We start from the raw sequence: 20,849 nt of genomic DNA, 5'->3' as shown, positions 1-20,849 counted from the left end.
ATGACTCCTGTACAGAAGAGCAGCAGGAGGAAGAGGACAAGGAGCAGGAGAGATCAGTTGAAACTCAACAGGACATTGAAGGTGATGATCATCTTTGTAAAGAGGAAATGATTGATGATGGTGACGCCACACACTGGGAATCGCACAATGATGGTCAAATGCTGCAAGAAATGGAGTCTGATGCAGGCAGCTCTTCCTTGGATCTAATCCTCACTCCCCCGGGCACAGAAAACTCTGGTCAGGTTTTTACTGAGGAAGCCAAGGTTCACCTGGAAGAAGTGCGTTTCAGAGAGCAGCTGTTGCTACCTGAGACTGCTAAGACTGATATCATATTTGATCTGAAGAAGCTTGTGGAGCCTTTCCTAGCTGCAGATTCTGTGTACACAGAAGAGGCACAAACCCCCACAGCTCCAGAGAGCATGGAGGAAAGAGCAACTGGGCTCATCTCTCCTGTGCACCAACATGATGTCCTTGTGGAAGAGATGTCTCTGGGTGAGGAGATGCATCAGAGCTACAGGATGAAGCAGGAGGACATCGATGCCCAGGAAGAGGCACAGCCAAGACAAACCAGAAGGGCTGATTTGCAAATCCCTAATGGGGACCTTGGCAGTGTCATGATATCTGCTGAAGAGAGACCTCCTGCTGAAGAAATTCATGAGTCTGAGGTGAGTGTCCATGGGGAGGACTCACTTGAGGAACAAATTCATGAATTTCTGGTGGAGTCCACAGCAGATTTCCAAAGAGAAGTTCAGGAAACACATGTATGGGAGAGTGGGGAATGGATCGAATCCACAGACTCCCAGAGTGATAGCTTCATCACGGATTTGAAAAAAGCTGCACATGAAAAGAAACCCCAGGCTGGGCATCAGACTAAGGAAGATGGTGGTTCTGGGACAGAAAAGATCTTTGAGACAGGAATGAGCAGCTTCACCAATGAGGTAGAAAGCACAGATTCCCCTGAGGAGATGCTCAGGGACACACAGCAGGTACCAAACACAACCAAGGGCTTCTCTTTTGGGCAACTCATACTTGGCTTAGTAATGGATGACCCTGTGGCACAGAAGGAGCAAAGGAAGGACTCCTGGGACAAGAATGGGGCTGCCACTGAGGAAGCCTCTGAGAATAGCCTAGGTGGAGAAGGACTGTGGGAGGATGCTTCTGCAGGTCCAGAGCCCAGTGCTGTTCAAGCCTCAGAGCTGGAGCCTGATTTGTCCCTGGCCAGTTATTTAAGATCCACTGGGATACATGAAACTCCAAATCTCAAAGGGACAGTTCAGAAGGAGCAGCAAGAAACTATCACTTCACTGGAAGTGGAGGAGGTTACCTTCAGCATGGTTTATGATTATTACAACAACCATCAGGAACTTGCCCGGCCCTTCTCTCCTGAATCAGAAATGTCTATAGAGCTGGAGTGTGGGAGCAGAGAGGAGTCACCTGATTCAGACCGCTTTTACACACCTCCGTCCTCAGTGGAAGTCTTTGAAACTGCTTCTTCAGCATCCTACCACACACCGCTCAGCACACCTGAGCGCTACTGTACGCCGTCTGAGGGCTCAGGGTACAGCACACCCCCTGAGCGCTACTCCACACCATCTGAAGGCTCAGGGTACAGCACACTCCCTGAGCGCTACTCCACACCATCTGAAGGTTCAGGGTACAGCACACCCCCTGAGCGCTACTCCACACCATCTGAAGGCTCAGGGTACAGCACACCCCCTGAGCGCTATTCCACACCATCTGAAGGTTCGGTGTACAGCACACCCCCTGAGCGCTATTCCACACCATCTGAAGGCTCGGTGTACAGTACACCCCCTGAGCGCTACTCCACACCCTCCAAGGGTTCAAAATGCAACACACCCTCAGAGCGCTATTTCACACCCTTTGAGGGACCCTACTCTGCATCAGGGGACAGCACACCACCAGAGCGCTACCGGACGCCCACTGGGGAGTATGTGGATGCCCTGACCATACTCCCTTTCTACGAGAGAAGGCATCGGTCTCTAGACCAGCCCCAGGATGATGTATTTAGGACCCCTTGTGAAGCCCTGGAGCCATCAGACAGGGAAACGCCACCTGCATTCCTCAAGGCATTGAGCAGGAGAAGTTTGTGTGAGGGCAGCACACTGAGGTTTGGAGCTGAGGTGGTTGGTGTGCCCAAACCAGAGGTGAAGTGGTATCATAATAAGTCTCTGTTGGAGCTGCATGAGAGAGTACGAATAGAGGAGGATGAGAACAAATATGTTCTGGAGATCACTAATGTCCAGAAAGCTGATGGAGGACAGTATCTGTGCCATGCAGTGAACATTGTCGGGGAAGCTAAAAGTATTGCACAGGTAGAAGTTTTGCCTGAATATGGACGGTCACTAGCACTGCCACCCCCTGTTACCCACCAGCATGTTATACACTTTGACTTGGAGCAAAACACATCTTCAAGGTCACCTTCACCACAGGAAATCCTCCTGGAAGTGGAGCTGGATGAAAATGAGGTGAAGGAGTTTGAGAAGCAGGTTAAAATCATAACCAGTCCTGAGTTTAGCCCAGATAAGAAGAGCATGGTGGTTTCCCTAGATGTACTTCCACTTGCGTTGTTAGAACAAGCTGCAGGCTTGGCTGCAGTGGAGAATGAGGATGTAAAAATTGATTTTCAGATAACTGAAATGCCACCGCGCTTCGCCGTGCCCATTGCAGATATCAAGGTGACAGAAGGCTTGACAGCAGTGTTTGAGTGTGTGGTAACAGGTACTCCTGTGCCAGTAGTGCAGTGGTTCAGAGGGGACACCTCTGTGACACCTGGCACAGGGAAGTATGCTGTGAGTCAGAAGGAGGGATTTCACAGTCTGAAGATCCAAACTGTAGGTACTTCTGATGGTGGCTGGTATCATTGTCGAGCAATAAATAGGCTGGGAGAAGCAACATGTAAAGGCTTCCTTGTGGTCATGACTCAGCAGGGAGCAAATGCTAAGGCGAAGAGTGAGACAGTCATGGGCCACGAACCACACAGGCCCCAGAAGTGTGACTTACTTTTAAGTAAGACTGTGAGCCCAGGTGACCAGTCGGAAATAGAGCTGGAGTTTGAGTTTGAGCCGCACAGTGATGACTCAGAAAAAGCAATCCGACTGCTTGCTGTGACTCAACAAGAGCAGGAGGTAGAAGGGGGGAAGTGTGTCAACATTAGTTTTGATGTGTTTGAAGAGCCATCCCAAGAGGAACAGGTTGAGTTTAGGGCAGAGGACTCTGAGAGCTGCAGCTTTGAGTTCCGGGTCACAGAAGCTCCTCCTAGATTTGTTAGGCTCATTTCTGACTACAGTACATTTGTTGGTGCCTCAGCATGTTTCCAGTGTCTTGTGACTGGTTCCCCCCACCCAAGTGTCTGCTGGTACAAGGATGGGGTGTTGTTGGAAGGGGATAGGTACTGTTTCCAGGAAGAGCAGGATGGCTCTTGTAGCCTAACTATTGAAAACCTGATGCGAAGTGATGGTGGGCAGTACAAATGTATAGCTGTGAACAGGGCAGGAAGTGCTGAGACTTGTGCCATATTAACATTATACTAAATTTCCGTAATTTATTTCGAAGTCTCTTTGGAAATACTAAATGTACTTACGATATTGTTCACTGCAGGTAAAAATGCAGAACTCATTTTTAGGGGCATTGTTTTTCATCTCTTTAGGGATGAAAACCACTCTGTGGGCATATTTCTCTCTCTCTTAAACTTGCCTTCTTTGGAGATTTAAGTGAGATTTAATCTGTGCATAGATTTTGTGCACATTTTCTGCACCGAGGTATATTTCAGGCTCCTTCTAAGTTCCTTACTTAGTCTTGTAAAGATATTTTAATTGACACTCATGTACGTAGGACTAAATTTTTGTATAATATGCATATACCTGTGTGTCTGGAACAGTGCTACCACTATTGTTTTATGTAGGCTAGAAATCACCTGAAAATGTAAACACCACCTTTTTCTTGCAACTGAGTGGTATGGAATACTAAATTATGCTTGATGTTTTGTTTGGGTATAGTTCTGTGAAAGAACTCCTTAAACTGGGATTTCCCCTTCTCACAATGTTATGTCAGAACATGTGAGTTTCACTGATTCAAATCCTGTGTTTACAGTTTCTATCACTGCAAAATTCTTACATCCATGGGCCTCATTCTACCCACTCATGGAATTAAATGCTTTTTTAAGTCAATTATGCTGTTGCAAAGAAAAGCAGCACAATGGGAAGGAAAATGAAAGTTTTGCGCTAGTAGAGACTGGACAGGATTTTTTTCTCTATTACCAAGTAATAAACATGAAAACGTATTTTGTACTGTATCTTTAGAAGTTAAAGGAAAGGAGAGGGAGCATAATAATAAATAAATGATGTTACTGTAAATTCATTAAAGTAATTTTGGTTGTCCCTGTATTCCAGTGTCATTTGTAAAAAATACATAGTAGTAAAAAAGTAAGTTTCTTTTTTAATGCAGTATTCTTATTTCACATTAGAACTATATCTCTACATGTTCCTTTTTTTCTTTTTTTTTTTTTAATTAGTAACAGTGTGCTATGTGTCAAGATGACCAGAAATAAATGGAATACATTCAATTGTTATCTGTGGCATTTTCTCACCAGAAGAGATTTTACATTAATATTCTCAATGTGAATATATATTTTTTGTATGTAAAGTAATACTAATATTTAGAAGGAGGAGTCAGCAGTAACTGACATAATTAAATAAAAACTATCTTACATAAACTATGATAAATTTATTAAGAAAATATGTTAAAAGTATTGAAGTTATTAATTAATAATTATCAGAAGTTAAATAGCTCTCTAATGGATGTACCAGCTTTTCAGTTACCTATAAGTGAAGGTGAGATCCTGAGTTCAAGAACCCTAAACAAAAATTGGTTTTAGTTTGTTTACCTTTGTTTAATGAGGTTCTTTCAGTCATTTACAAATTTCTGTCAGTTGCCTTGCAAACGGCTTTAAGTAGCATGGTGATTTTAGGCATAAAAAACCTATTCTTATAATTCGTTCAGTTATGTTAATATAATTTCTTATTTCTGAGTTTGATGTGTTCTCACACTGAGGTCAGTGTGCCTCAAAAAACTGATACTCTTAAGACCACCCTATCATTCACCTGGGATAGTGCATTTTGATCAAAAGATTCCCTTTGCCCAGTTGTGTTGCCTCATTTAAATTTGGAGGCAGTGGCAAATTCTAATGACCCAAAATGACTGGGCAAAATGACTCAAGTGTTTAGGCTGATACCAACTGTCACTTCAGTTTCTCTTCTCAGTCATGACCCTATGAAAAATATTTCAGATTTTTATGTTAGAAGACACAGATAATTGTGATTTCTCATAATTAATGGTGGTAGGAAAGAGAAGTATGAGTGTCTGACCCAATGTTGTGCTGGGAAAGAATTACTCCATGTCATGTCCTTAATCCATTCCTTGTGTAGATGTGTTACACTGTCTGCTTCATTAGACAGCAGATGTCCTTAGGGAAGTTGACATGAATTGTCTGATATTCTATGTCAGCTGTGACATGAGGGGTCTTTTAGGTCCAAAGCCAAAGAGGTCAGACGCCCTTTGATTAGGTCCTATGCAATTGTTACATGTGTTTATTTTGCATGTAAATCTGAAATTTTATAGCAGAAAGAGGCCCATAACTTGGTTCTGAACCACAAGCCAGACAGGTCCAAGTTCATGTCCACATCTGAAATATATGGCCAAGCATCTTTATCTCTACCTGTGTAGTGGTGTTTGTGATTTATGTAAGTTTAAAAGTCTTGGTTTAATTTCATACATTAGCCAGGAGCATGATCATGTGCTTATGGAGAGATAAGTCTCACCTAACTTAAAATTAGTAAATGTGGAGTAATCCTAGGCTGGAATGAATTTACTCTGGAGTAACAAGTATAGCTTGACTATCTCTCTTCAAATTTTATGCTTTCATAGGAGTCAAAAAGCTCACAATTTTATTTTCAGGTTTAGTGTTGTCTTCATTTCTCCGAAACAAGTATTAAAAAAAAAAAAGATGGATTGTGTGTGTTTGTCACCAATGTGTATTGAATGTTAACATGTATGGCTAATTTGTGAAATAAACATGTAAATGGTTTAAGACTATCACTTCTTGTACTTTATTCATTTCATAGCATATCTAAAATACAAAAAAGAATCAGTATAGTTTTTCTATCAGAAATACTCAGGAACACACAAAAGTGCATTAATTTTTCCCACGGTTTCATTCTGAATAATTTATAGTTCATATTTTATATTTTATTTTATGGGAAAAATATGGTAACCCATTCTCAAATTCATTTGCATGTTTTATTACTGCTTTAGAAACATTGGTAAGTAATACTGAAAGACTAATATGATCTTCATTTTTTACCTAAGCATCTCTTCTCTGCAATTAATCATTGTATTCACTGTGTTGTGTCACTTACATTCTGGCATTTGTGGCAAGACTAATAATTTTCAAACTAATGAGGAAGAATTTGGTGTGTTATAGTCTGTTCTTTTTTGTTGGAGTGCAGCAAAAATTACTGTCTCTCAATCATTTTTAAATTTAATGCACTGTAATCAAGAAGCTATCAAGGTTCCCATTACAGTCTCAGAGACATTTATCCACTCACACTTTTATTTTTTTAACTCTCATATCTTTCCATGACAAATACTGTGGGCCTTAAGTGAGCAAACTTGACTCAGTAAGGACAACAGTACTTGATTTCCAAAGATTTTCTTTGCACCATGATTTTCATGGATTGTTTGTTCCATTCCTGGAAGTCTCAGATTTCACTGATGTTTCTATTGTCAAGCATCTGCAGAGAATGGCATGTTCTTGAACTCTGTTTCCTCTCATTTTTAAACCACCATTAGAAAGAGAGTGGTCCAACACATATATGTGTAACTTCACAAAGGCAAGAAAAGGAAAAATATTAAAGTGTTCTGTCTTCTTTTCTCTGTTATTGTGGTAGTTTTAATATGCCACATTGTGACAAGGAGGAATTCAAAAGCAGAGTTTTAAATCAATGATACTAAATAAAGGGTGCAGACTTGTGATTTCCATAATAATGGTGCTGTAACTTAAGGGGCTGATGACAAAATCAGGACAAAACTCATAAGGAAGAGATAATCCCTTGGTGTATTAAACAAAAGACAGAGTTTAAAGAGATGGACTATCCATCAGGAGAAAAGTCAGTGTGCTGAAAAGATTGTAGGTTTGTTGGTTGGGGTTTTTTTGGGGGGGTGCTGGTGGTTTTGGGTTTGGTTTTTTTTTTTCAATTCTTATTCTGGTATTCTGCTTTTTTCTTGCTGTTTTGCAGTAAATCAGGGTCTTAGCACTGTTCTGCTCTTCTTGTTTGTATGGGAGTACATACGAATATGTATGACACATACCACTTCAGTTATGCCCGTGAAATGCATCAATGTTGCTTGATTGTTCCCTGCACGGTGCATCCTGGGGGGTATGCCTAACCCATGCTGTGATGTCAAGTTTAAAGAGGCACCCATGCTGATCCAGACAGGAAATTCCTGTCACCTGACAGCACAGCATGTCTTGCTGTTTGTGGTAGGTGTGTATTTAACAGCAAGAGGACCTCATGTTCCTTGCTAGCTTTTGTACAGTATTGGGAAAGCCTCCAGCTATAGAAGAATAGTAGCCCTAACAGTGTTTATTGCTATCTATGAGTGTTCTTATAAATATGCTAGTAAAACTAAACAATTTTTTTCCATACAGACATCACTAGGTCTCTTATTGCCTCTTCTGAGGAAGGAAGAAATGAAGGCTACAGCAGCGGCCTTCAGTTGCCTGCTAGAGAGAAAACACTTGAATTTGAGCCTGGAAAACCAGTTTATGTCAGCAAAGAAAAGATGAAAATGGAGGCAGAGGGCAAAGCCCCTGTTTTCCTCGAACAGGTGTCAAATGTTGAAGTGTGGCAGGGAGATGTAACTAGGCTCTCTGTGACTGTTACTGGCAGCCCCACACCCAAAATTGAGTGGTTTTTCAATGGTAGGAAGCTAACCCCATCCATGGACTGTAAGTTAGTGTTTGCAGGCAATGATCACAGCCTCATCCTCCCATATGCGGGTGTGCAGGATGAGGGTGAGTACATATGCGTGGCCAGCAATGCACATGGTGAGACCACATGCAGCGCCCAGCTCCACGTGCGGCAGCGGGCACCAGGATTCCCATGCTTTGCTAGGGAGCCGGACAGTGTGCAGTGTGCCCCAGGCTCCACCGCAGTCTTTGAGTACACCGTGGCAGGGAAGCCTTGCCCTGATGTGCTGTGGTTCAAAGGGAGCGAGCAGCTCTTCTCTGATGCGCGTCACTCCATTGCTCACCACCCTGACGGCTCAGGCTCCCTGACAGTGTGGAACTGCATGGAGGAGGACACCGGGCTCTACACATGCAGGGCAGGGAGTGCTCTGGGCGAGGCCACATGCTCTGCTGAGCTCTCTGTGCTGCCCGAGGAGCATGCTGTGTGCAGGCAGGGTCCAGCCTTGCAGCACTCTGCAGTGGCAGAGGACCAAAGCCTCCTCTTCTACAAGGAGGCTGCTGAGCTTCTCGCCGAGGAAGGAGCACTCAGTCTTGAGGCCACAAGGGAGCCTCCAGCCCTCCTTCAGCTTCAGATGAGCCAGGCAGTGCACGTGTTGCCCAGGGAGGATGTCTTGCCTGGCTTGCCACCAACCTGTCTGGCTGTGCAGAGTATTGAAGAGATGCTCACTAAAGTTGTCATCAAACAAGAGAGCAGCAGGCTTCTGGCAGAGCCCCTGCAAAACCTCCCGGAGGGACCCCAGGGGATGGTGCCTGCAGCAGCAATGGAGACACAACTGCCAGCCTGCCTTGGGACTGTAGCTGCACAGATACCCTTGCTCAAAGAGAAAGTCATCCCCAAGGCAGCAGAGCAACTGGCTGCCCTGAAGACAGAGGCTTCCCAAGCCCTTCTACAGGTGTCAAGCACCACTGAGAGCTGTGCCATAGATGGTGAACAAATCCAAGTCCTTGAGGGCTTTCAGGCAACACAAGGTGAGCTGAAGGTTGAACCCATATTTTCCTCTGAATTGGCCTTAACTGGGGGTCAAGCTGTCCCTCTGGAGAACATTTCTTCCCTGGAAGCAGCAGAGGAAGATTTTGCTGCAAGAATACACGAGGGACAGGCTGTGAGATTTCCCTTGCTGCTAGAAGAAAACCAGTTGCTGGAGGAGGAACATGTTGTTGATCTTTCTAGCCCACTTAAGCACTGGAAAACAGCAGAGAGACAACCCCGTGAAACAGTGTACTCTGACCAGCTCCAGCCCAGCCAAGTCCTCAACAAAGACAGTCAGCTCACTGCTCTGGCTCACGAGAGCAACAACTTAGACATAAAATCTCACATTAAAAATGCACTGAAAGCTGCAGTGGTAAGTGAGAAAAACATCCTGTTTTCAGAATGGTTAGCTGATAAAGAAAATGTTGAAGTACAGACAATAAACCTAACCAAGGAGAATAAACATACCTTTTGCACCTATGTTGTGACCACAGGAGGATGCAGTCCTCTAGAAATTCCAGTCTCCTTGGGAGAAGTCAACATTCAGACAGCTGACCAGAAAACAGTTTTGAAGGAGGCTTTCTATTCTCTTTGTGAAGATAAACATCTCTTGACAGATGAAAAATCCAAAACATTTCCATTCTATTCCAGTCCACTTCTCTCAGGAAAGTCCTGTGATGAAACCTCTGAGGTGGAGCCCCAACAGGCTGATAGGACTACAGAGGCAGAAATACCACTGGAGCAACCTTTGTCTGCACAAGTAATCAAGGATCAAGGTCAAATCAAGGATGTGAGTGCAGCTGTAGCCACTGCTGATGTAGCCTCTTCAGGCCTTCCCACTGAGAAACCCACAGAAATATTGAAAGAGAAAAGGGAAGAAATATGTGAGGAAGAGGGCAGAGAGGGTCTGGAAACTAGAACTGGGAAGCTAGAGGCTGAACTGGGCAAAGGAAGTTGTCCCATCATACACAGCCAACTGGTTGACACTGTTGTGGAGGAAGAGGAGAGTGTCAGGCTTGTGTCTGTCATAACAAATGTCAGAGAGGTGAACTGGTACTTTCAGGGTAAACTGGTATCTTCAGGCAACAAATTCAAGTGTTTGCAAGATCAGGACACGTACACACTAGTAATAAACAAAGTGTGTGGGGAGATTCACCAAGGAGAGTACACCTGTGAGGCGCTGAATCAAGGTGGAAAAAGAGCAACAGCAGCAAAACTCACAGTTATTAAAAGAGGTTGGATTATGGGGATAAAATACTGCCTTTTTAATACACTTCTCTACTAATGAACCTGCCCTACTATGTGTCTGTATCTCTTTGGATACAGGTACAATATTAATACCATCATGCCACTAATCAGAGGGCCCCCTTTCTCTCTGGATTGATGGCCTCCTTTTACCACATTGCAAAGCCTCTCACTTCCATTACCCCAGTCTCTGGGCAGGAACTTTGTTGCTTCATTGCCCAAGCATGGTCAGGACAAAGCTATAATCCAATCTCAACCACTTCTCCCATTGTTGCCTGGGGAGTGGACCTAGTCTTCCCATTCTTCCCACTACTGCACCCTCTCTCACTCCTTAGAGTCACTTCACAGATTCACCACAATTTCTCATTCACACCATAATTTCTCACACCTCCAGGATAGCATACTATATGTTTATGTACCAGCTATTGTGCATTGCTATTTCACTTTGTTTTTCCAGTATCACCACAGTGTTTCCTGATGTCATTGTGCACCATAAGACTGTCTGTCTGCTGAGCCTAGTACTGCTTTCATTTCTTACAGATATTTTCTCTTTTACAGTCACTTTATGTGAATTGCAAGTATGTCACCTTTTCTTTCCCTTTTTTTTCCCAGTTAGTCACTTCACTGTTATTTTTCAGAATGTCAGCAAGCAGGGTTTTGAGTTACACTCTGCTTCTGATTTCAGTTGCACCTATCCTGAGGAGAAGGCTCGAACCCCTGGAGGTGGCTGTAAATCATGTGGCCAAGTTTACTTGTGAGGTAGAGATGGCTCCTAATGTCAAGTTCCAGTGGTACAAAGCCGGACGAGAGATATATGATGGGGACAAATACTCCATTCGCACTTCCAGCTACCTCTCCACACTGGAGATCCCAAGGCCTCAAGTTGTCGACTGTGGAGAGTATAGCTGTAAGGCTTCCAACCAGCATGGCAGCGTAAGCTCTACAGCTGTTTTAACAGTAACTGGTAAGTACAGACTTTCAAGTACTACTTCATAAAATATTTTGGTGTATTGTAATGCTTTCACTGCTATACTTAACACTTGTAGTGTTCTTGATTGCCATTATAATACATAACCCATACCTAATTTTGGCAGGCATAAGCATCGAGAAGGAATAACTTTTAAGAATGCTGCTTTCAGGTGCTTTCTGTACAGAGAAAAAGGGAATCTGTGTGAAAATTTTCAGATGGGAAGAAAAAAGCAAAAAGAGAGCAGGAGGAACTAGATTGCTAACGGAATAAGATTTCTTTGTGAATGCATTCTTGAAGAAGTTTTATTTAACTTCTAGACCACAAAAAATACACTTTTAAATCTGATTTCTTGGTGTAATAGTCACTGTGCGATTATCCTAGCACCCTATATTTACCCTGCAACTATATTTGCGACGCAGGTTATGCAGCTCTGCAGACCTGAACATCTTTGTGCTGTGGCCAAAGGGGAACTCTGTGATTGGGCAAATAGATCTTCTTAAGCAAACAAAAGAGGGTTGACTGGTTTCAGTTTGCAAACTTTTTGTCTATTGAGAGCTATACAATTCTTTCTTTTTTACTTTAAATAACAACAGCAAAAAACCCAACCAAACCCAAACAAAAAAAAAATCCCGCAACAACAAAACAAAACAAAACCCTAACCCCTGTCTTTTGAGCATTTAGTGTATGATGATTTTTTTACTCTGACTTTTCTCTTTGTGGGAGGAGTCTTTATGTGGTCTTAGTTCTAAGTACTAGCTGCTAGAGACTAACACAAGATGCATGAACTGTGAAATGCGTGCAGACTGACCCGTCTTCAGAGAATGGTGAGCAAACATATAAGTCTTGGGGGAGGAAGTTCTGGCTTTGGTTTAATTTCCTTTAGTTCATATATTGCTCCAGATATTCACAATGCCTTCAAGCTCTGCAGCAATGCATTGATTGAAGAAGTACAAAACCAAAAGACAAAATTTATCATCTTTATTAATGCCTCTTATCTCCTTCACTGCTCATTTCTTTTGCTTAAGAGTGTCCAGCGACAAGCTGGCCTCTCTTGCTCTCTGTCCCTGGCAAATGTGGAGACAGACCACAGGCTCTGTTCCTCGCCTCTGAATAACACTGAACCCCTTTGTTTTGCAGAAGCATTTCCACCAACGTTTATTACCAGACCTGAATCTATCACTACTTTTGTGGGCAAAAGTGCCAAGTTCCTGTGTACTGTTTCTGGCACTCCAGTCATCGACGTTACCTGGCAGAAAGATGGCACAACCATTTCACCTTCAGACCACCATAAAATCTCCAAAGTGGAAAATAAACATGTTTTAGAAATTTCCCTTCTGACCACCAGTGACAGAGGAGTTTACACTTGCAAGGCTTCCAACAAGTTTGGGGCTGATATTTGCCAGGCTGAAATGGTCATTATAGACAAGCCGCACTTCATTAAAGTTTTACAGTCAGTGCAGTCAGCAGTTAATAAGAAAATACGTCTTGAATGTCAGGTAGATGAAGACAGGAAAGTAACTGTAGAGTGGACAAAGGATGGAAACAAAATCCCTCCAGGCAAAGATTATAAGATTTACTTTGAAGACAAAATAGCCTCACTTGAGATTCCTCTGGCTAAGCTCAAGGATTCAGGACATTATGTGTGCACTGCCTCTAATGAGGCAGGAAGCAGCTCTTCTTCTGCCAGCGTCACAGTCAGAGGTAAGATAGTTCTACACCTCCTTTACCTTTCCTCTTCTTGGGTTCCCCATTTCTTCTTTTTCAGGCAAAAGATTGGTTTGGGCTGCAATTACACCACATTCTTCTCAGACCTGCTACATTGTCCATTCCCCTCTAACTCATTTCCCCTGCTGCCTTCCAGTGCACCATGTGTTACTTCAATATTTCTTTTACCAAAGAAATGCAAGAATCGTTCCTGCATGCAGAGAAGAGATGAACAAAGAGGGCAAGCAAAACCACAGGAGCTGCAGCTCAGCAAAGACTATGCTGGTCTCTTTTGAAGACATATTTTTTTCTTGTTCAAGGAACCAATCTTTCAAAGCTTTGTATTTCAGCCTTCTTTCCTTTTACCCTTTTTGTTTTCCTTTTCTCTTTTCCCTTTCCTTACCCCTTCCTTTTCCACGTTCTTCCCCTGTTTACCATCTCTTCCCTTTTCCCATTTTTAGAACCACCATCTTTTGTGAAGAAGGTCGACCCCTCTTATTTACTGACGCCAGGTGACTCTGCACGCCTTCAATGCAAAATCAAAGGGTCTCCTGAAATCCAGGTTACTTGGTTCAAGAACAATAAGGAGATCCATGAAAGCAACATACACAAGATGTCCTTTGTCAATTCTGTGGCTGTGTTAGATATTTTGGAGATGAAAGTTGATGACAGTGGGACCTACTCATGTGAAATTGTAAATGAAGTCGGAAGTGACAGCTGCACCACCGAAGTGGTTGTCAAAGGTCTGTCCTCCTTGTTGCTGCCAGTCACATTCTTGAGAAAACACTTCCCTTCCATTTTTTTGGCATGGTTGACTAATTCTTTCTTGCTGCTTTTATAGAGCCTCCGTCTTTCATCCGAACACTTGAACCTGCAGAGGTAGTGAAGGGAACAAACACCATTCTTCAGTGTGAGGTTGCTGGCACTGGACCATTTGAGATTAGCTGGTACAAAGACAAGAAACAGATTCGCAGTAGTAAAAAATACAGGTTGACCTCTCAGAAAGCTGTTATTTCTCTGGAGGTGTCATCATTTAATAGCGCAGATGTCGGTGAATACGAGTGTGTGATAGCTAATGAAGTCGGGAAGTGCATGTGCAGTGCCACGTACATCTTGAAAGGTCAGTGGGAGAGAGAAAACTCCACTTACTGATGGGATTGGCAAAAACATCTTCTTTCTTAAAATGTCTTTTCTTTGGATTTGTGGGTGGCTGGGCAGAGTGGGAAGGGAGATGATCTTCTCTTATAATTCTTTGTGTATCTTAACTCTTTTCTGACCTAAAACCTGTGACTTTGAAGGACATTGAGATTAAAGGGCCATGTATTATCTCCCAGCTGGAGAATGCAGCTCTTCTACTTGCCTATTCTTTTGTTGAATTGCAACAATGTATCGCATATACTGTCTTATGAAACTGTCTTGAAGTAGCAGATTTCATGGGGTGATGTTATAGCATATGAGTGTATTTATTTCTCTCTCTTCTTTGAACTAGAACCACCAACTTTTGTTAAGAAAATTGAAAATGTGACAGCGCTGGCTGGAGATAGTATTACGTTACAAGCTGTGGTGAAAGGGTCAGAGCCTATTTCTGTGATGTGGATGAAGGGCAAAGACATTATTAAAAATGATAACAATGTGAGAGTGACATTTGATCATGGTCTAGCAACACTGCAGATTACTGGTGTCCAGCTGAGCTCTGGTGGCAAATATACCTGCGTGGCTGAGAATGATGCAGGAAGTCAGTCCTGCTTTGGTGAACTAGCAGTGAAAGGTTAGTGAAGTGCTGTGATATCGCCACAGTCTCCCACCTTAGAGGAAGAGAAATTTCGTTTTGTCCTTAACAGCAGTTGTTTAATTCTGTTGTAGAACCTGCCAAAATAATTGAAAAAGCTGACGTGATCCAGGTTACAGCAGGGGAACCAACTATTTTGGAGTACACTGTCACAGGTACTCCTGAGCTGAAAACCAAATGGTTCAAAGATGGAAGGCCACTACCAGCCAGCAAAAAATATAGGATCAGCTTCAAAAATAACATTGCTCAACTCAAGTTTTATGCCACTGAAATGCAGGACAGTGGCGAATACACCTTTGAGATATCCAATGATGTGGGCATCAGCTCTTGTACTACCAGCTTCACTGTGCTAGGTTGGTACTGACTCTCCACAAAGAGACGTGTTGCTCTGCTCTGCACCCAACAGAGCCAGAGGCAGAAGACTGTGCCTCTTTTGCTCATGTGTTTGTTTTTTTCACTCTCAACAGATCGCACTCTCCCTCCCTTCTTTACTAAACCCCTGAAGAATATTGACAGTGTCATTAACACCTCGTGCCGCCTAGACTGCAAAATTTCGGGTTCTCTTCCAATGACCATCTCTTGGTTCAAACAGGACACTGAGATCACATCAAGTGCCAAGTACACAGTACAGTTTGCGGAAGGCTCAGCATCTTTGGAAATAAAACACCTAGATGCAAGTGATGCTGGGGTCTACATTTGCAGAGCCACAAACTCTGCTGGTAGCAAAGAGAGCAGTAGTACTTTGTTCATAAAAGGTTGGCAATTTGTCTCACTTTTCTTAAAATTTTGCTTTTCATGTGATAATACTTTTCTTTCCCAAAATGCAGGCCATGTGTCTTACTCTTGAAAATTTTTTCCTTTCGATGCAATCTAGAGCCACCGAGTTTCACTACAGAACCAGAGTCTCAAGATGTACTGCCTGCATCAACTGTACATTTCAAAGGCACATTTAAAGGCACAACACCACTGACAGTGAAATGGTTTAAAGGTGATACTGAGCTGGTGACAGGAGGAGCCTGCTACATTATGACAGAAGCATTAGCAAGTTACTTGGAGCTTTATGCGGTCAAACCAACAGATTCTGGAAAATACACCTGCAAAGTCTCCAATGTAGCTGGTTCAGTAACATGCAGTGCAAACTTGTTTGTAAAAGGTTTGCATTCTTACTCTCTTTTAAAATTCTAGCTGCTGGATTGACCCAGTGACACTCTTTCCTGACTTCTTTGTCCTGAACACTCTTCTTAAATCCACAGAGCCTGCTGCCTTCAAGGAGAAACTAGAGCCAGCTCATCTGGTAAAGAAAGGTGGATATGCTGAGCTGACCTGTGAAGTCACCGGTACTCCTGAGATTAAAATCACCTGGTTCAAGGATGACAGAGAGATAAAAGAGAGTGACAAATACAGAATGTCTTTTTCAAAATCTTTGGCAATACTCCATATTTCAGAAGTTGATACTGAAGACAGTGGAGAATACATTTGTGAAGTCAAAAATGATGCTGGAAAAGATATTTGCAGTAGTGTTGTTACAGTCAAAGGTGTGTGTGACATTCAGCCACACAGTCTGTCTCTTTAAACTCAGTACAGTGTTAGAGGCTTCAAAAGTATGACTAATGCAATTGCACTCTCTTTTTGCTCTGTAGAGTCACCTTATTTTAGCAAGGAGTTTCAATCCATGGAAGTCTTGAAGGATTCTGATGTGGGTTTGGAGTGTGAGGTGCTTGGCACGCCTCCCTTTGAAGTGTTCTGGGTGAAAGATGATAAACCCGTGCGGAGCAGTAAGAAGCACAGAATAAGCATAGAAAAATCTTTGATTAGTCTCCACATTTTCAGGTTTGATGCTTCTGATGTTGGCGAGTATCAGTGTAGAGTAACAAATGATGTTGGGAGCTGCCTCTGCAGTTCAGAGGTCACACTGAAAGGTTAGTGCAAGGTGTAGAACACCACTAGCATGCTCTTAGCCCAATGTGGTGTCTATGCCATACTGTTATGCACCAAACCTATACTTACATAGCCACTTTCTTCCTGCCAGAGCCTCCACAGTTTTTGAAGAGGATAGAAAACATTAGTTCCCTTCGAGGGGGCACAGTTGTGTTTCAAGCTGCTATTAAAGGCTCCTTGCCCATCACTGTGTCCTGGTTGAAAGACAATGATGAAGTGATTGAAGACAACAATATCAAAATGACCTTTGTGAACAATGTTGCCACTCTTCTGGTGAGATCTATTGAGCTGAAACATGATGGGAAATATTTCTGTCAGGCTAAAAATGAGGCAGGAATTCAGAGGTGTTCTGCTCTGCTGACTGTCAAAGGTTGGTCTTACACTGAGAGCTTGCAGTGATCTCAGATGGTTCCTTTGTGATTTTTACAGATGCTCTTAACACTCTATCTCCTTGTTTACAACAGAACCTGCTACAATTGTGGACAAGGCTGTGTCAATAGATGTGACTGAGGGAGACCCAGCAACCTTGCAGTGTAAATTTTCTGGAACTAAACCTATTACAGCTAAATGGTTCAAAGATGGAAAGGAACTGACATTAGGCCCAAAATATAAGATCAGTGTTACAGATACTGTCTCAGTCCTAAAGGTGCTTCACGCAGAAAAGAGAGATAGTGGAGAATACATTTTTGAGATTCACAACGACGTTGGGAGCAGTAGCTGCTCTGCCAGCATTAATGTCTTAGGTGTGTATGGGCTTTCTCTTGCCATTGTTTTTAGATACAAAATCTTTTTTTCTGACCTGACATCTGCCACAATCAAGGCTGAATTTCATACTTTGTCTTTCTACTCTGTCTTGGATAGATCTCATTATACCACCTAAATTCACCAAAAAACTCAAGAAAATGGACAGCATTAAGGGGTCTTTTGTTCACCTGGAGTGCATAGTGTCTGGTTCACATCCTATAAGTATCCAGTGGTACAAGGATGGCCAAGAAATAACAGCAAGTGAAAAGCACAAATACTCTTTCCATGATAATACTGCATTTCTGGAAATAAATAAACTTGAATGCACAGACAGTGGCTCTTACACCTGTGAAGCAACAAATAAAGCAGGAAGCAACCAATGCAGCGGGTTCTTAACAGTCAAAGGTTTGAGTTCCTTCTTTGTCTTGTGTTAGATCTCTCACTCATAATTTTGTGTTCCCCTGTCTCAGAGTAATCCCCTTTCTTTTTGCATGTTATAGAACCGCCATATTTTGTGGAAAAACCCCAATCTCAAGAGGTTGTGCCCAACGCTAGGGTTCAGTTCAAAGCACTGGTGAAAGGGTCTACTCCTCTGCAGATAAAGTGGTTTAAAGACAGCCAGGAGCTCCTGTCTGGAGCTAATCGATCTGTCTGGAAGGACGACACATCCAGTGTACTGGAACTCTTCTCAGCTAGGACATCTGATTCTGGGAACTACACTTGTCAGATAAGCAATGATGTGGGGACTGCAACTTGCAAAGCAACTCTCTTTGTAAAAGGTGTGCAACCCAACCTCCTAATTTTTTTGGTTCTGATTTTTCTGTGCAATTTTGGTGGGATGGGGAGGAAACCTTTTTATTTCTTTAAATTCTGTAATTTATTCCCACCGTAAATATTACAAAACCTCAACTTCTCTATCTATCTTCTAGAGCCCCCCAGATTTATTCAGATGCCAACTTCTGTAGTAGCTTTGCGTGAAGGACAGTCCACCACTTTCGAGTGCCAGGTAGTAGGCACACCAGAGATCCACATTACGTGGTACCTGGATGGAAATGAAGTGACTGACCAAGCTAAGTACGGCATCTCCTTCGTGGATGGATTAGCCACTTTGAAAGTCACTCAAGCCAGAGTAGCAGACAGTGGGATTTATGTTTGCGAAGCCCACAATGATGCAGGTAGTGAGAGCTGCAGTGTCGAGCTGAAAGTAAAAGGTTGGTTTTGAACATCTTGTCAGCTATGTCACATATCTGGGGTGAGGAAGTAGGAGATACTTCTTCTCCCCTCAAAACTGTTTAAGGTTACTGTCTACTGAAGCTTACTATCACTCTTCTTCATAGAGCCTCCAACCTTTATTCGGGAGTTGAGCCCCACCAAAGTAGTGAAGGGTTCAGAGGCCACACTAGAGTGTGAGGTGACTGGTACTCCTCCATTTGAGGTGAAGTGGCTGAAGAACAATAAAGAGATGTTCAGCAGCAAGAAATATGCCATCTGCACCAAAGAATCAGTATTTACTCTTAATGTGACTAATTGTGATGTCTCGGATGTTGGTGAATATCAGTGTATTATATCAAATGAAGGTGGGAGCTGTTCTTGCAGCACAAGACTCAGCTTGAAAGGTCAGTCCTCTAGGAAGCATACCTCAAACATTATATCCCCTATCTAAACTGTAATGGCTGGGATTACTTATATGATTTCTCTTCCCCTCTTCCTTTTCCATGACTTCTTTTCCAAACAAAACTCACACAACAGAACCACCATCCTTTGTCAAGAAGCTGGAGAACATCACTAGCATTTTGAAAGGCGATGCATTCTTTCAGTGCACTGTAGCAGGTGCTCAACCCTTATCTGTGTCATGGATAAAAGATGAGAAAATACTAGAAGAAGATGAGCACCACCATATTACTTTTGAGAACAACGTGGCCACACTGACGCTTGCCAATGTTGATCTCAGCCACAGGGGGAGATACACCTGTCAGGCAAAGAATGAATCTGGCTTGGAGAAGTGTTTTGCTTTGCTTTTTGTACAAGGTGTGTACAAGGTGTGACCTCAATGAGTATTTGGAAAGTCAGTCCCCTAACTGTGTAGCTAACTGTCATTTCTGTACTCTTTATACCTCAGAGCCTGCGCGGATCATAGAAAAGGCTAAGTCAATTAAAGTCACAGAAAGAGATCCTGTGACTTTGGAGTGTACTGTGGCTGGGACACCAGAGCTCCGAATAAGATGGTACAAAGACGGCAAACAGCTTCTGCCCAGTAGATACTACACAATGTCCTTTGAAAACAATGTGGCCAGTTTCAGGATTGAACCTGTATCAAAGGAGGATAGTGGTACATACAGTTTTAAGGTTGAAAATGACTTTGGAAGTAGCACCTGTGAAGCTGTTCTGAGTGTGCTAGGTTTGTATTGACATGACGAATTTGCCAATCCAGCAGGGAGGGAATGGAAAAAAGAATTATTTTTGTGAAAGATAAGCAGAAAGTTAACCAGTATGTTTTTGCCATTTTTTTGTGTTGGGCAGATCAATCAATTCCTCCTGTATTTATCAAAAAGCTTACCAAAAAGGATACCGTTCTGGGATCTTCTATCCAAATGGAGTGCAAAGTCTCTGGGTCACTCCCCATTATTGCAAAATGGTTTAAGGATGGAAAAGAGATAACTGACAGTGCAAAATATAGAAGTCTGTGCCACGAGAACACTATGTCACTTGAGATTGCTAATCTAGAGCTGGCAGACAGTGCAAATTACACCTGCAGTGTCTCTAATGTTGCTGGAAATGATTCTTGCAGTGCTGTCCTGACTGTGAAAGGTTTGAAACTCTTTTACTACTTCTTATGTGTAGTAGATGCTGGGAAAATATCTTAAATCTTATCCTAATGTACCACTCTTATACATCTTAATGTTAATACTAAAAACTTGGTCTCCATGCTTGCCTCACTAATATTCTTCTTTCTTAGACATTTCTTATGTAACTGAATATTTCTTTTCCTTAAAAACTCCAGAGCCACCAAGCTTCTTAGTAAAACCTGAAAGCCAACAAGCCATCCCAGATTCCACAGTGGAGTTTAAGGCCACACTAAAAGGAACACCACCCTTTACAGTAAAGTGGTTCAAAGAAGATTTAGAACTTGTATCTGGTCCAACTTGTTTCATTGGGATTGAAGGTTCAACTGGGTTCTTAACCCTCTATTCCGTGGATTCGTCTAGGAGTGGGCACTACACTTGCCATGTTTCAAATGATGTTGGCAGTGACTCTTGCACTACAACATTGATGGTAACAGGTGTGCACTCTTTCTTGATGTGTTGTCATCTTTTTGTATCTTTCTTTTTGCTTTTTGCCAAGCCCACCCTGGTGATCTTTGATACACTGCCAAGTTAATTCCCTGTCTTGTTCTTGCAACCCACAGTTACTTGGCTCTTTTCCCCCATATTTTCTTTCCAGC

General features: G+C 42.6%; 1 protein-coding gene across 1 annotated transcript in view; it reads left to right on the top strand.

Moving 5' to 3' along the window:
* The window catches only part of TTN (titin), a 240,521-nt gene that overhangs the window by 43,566 nt on the left and 176,106 nt on the right, over positions 1-20,849 (top strand). The window contains exons 45-64 of the mRNA XM_071562604.1: positions 10,948-11,226; positions 12,370-12,933; positions 13,398-13,679; positions 13,778-14,056; positions 14,426-14,704; positions 14,800-15,078; positions 15,193-15,480; positions 15,600-15,878; positions 15,979-16,260; positions 16,366-16,644; positions 16,755-17,033; positions 17,128-17,406; positions 17,525-17,812; positions 17,908-18,186; positions 18,337-18,618; positions 18,745-19,023; positions 19,157-19,435; positions 19,527-19,805; positions 19,928-20,215; positions 20,409-20,687. Of these exons, the coding sequence (XP_071418705.1) occupies positions 10,948-11,226; positions 12,370-12,933; positions 13,398-13,679; positions 13,778-14,056; positions 14,426-14,704; positions 14,800-15,078; positions 15,193-15,480; positions 15,600-15,878; positions 15,979-16,260; positions 16,366-16,644; positions 16,755-17,033; positions 17,128-17,406; positions 17,525-17,812; positions 17,908-18,186; positions 18,337-18,618; positions 18,745-19,023; positions 19,157-19,435; positions 19,527-19,805; positions 19,928-20,215; positions 20,409-20,687 (5,901 nt within the window). The remainder of the gene's footprint in view (positions 1-10,947; positions 11,227-12,369; positions 12,934-13,397; positions 13,680-13,777; positions 14,057-14,425; positions 14,705-14,799; positions 15,079-15,192; positions 15,481-15,599; positions 15,879-15,978; positions 16,261-16,365; positions 16,645-16,754; positions 17,034-17,127; positions 17,407-17,524; positions 17,813-17,907; positions 18,187-18,336; positions 18,619-18,744; positions 19,024-19,156; positions 19,436-19,526; positions 19,806-19,927; positions 20,216-20,408; positions 20,688-20,849) is intronic.

Source organism: Pithys albifrons, chromosome 8 (genome assembly GCF_047495875.1).
Source record: "Pithys albifrons albifrons isolate INPA30051 chromosome 8, PitAlb_v1, whole genome shotgun sequence".
Taxonomy (NCBI): domain Eukaryota; kingdom Metazoa; phylum Chordata; class Aves; order Passeriformes; family Thamnophilidae; genus Pithys; species Pithys albifrons.
The sequence above is the reverse complement of the archived record's forward strand: the minus strand, read 5'-3'. Positions and strand labels throughout refer to the sequence as shown.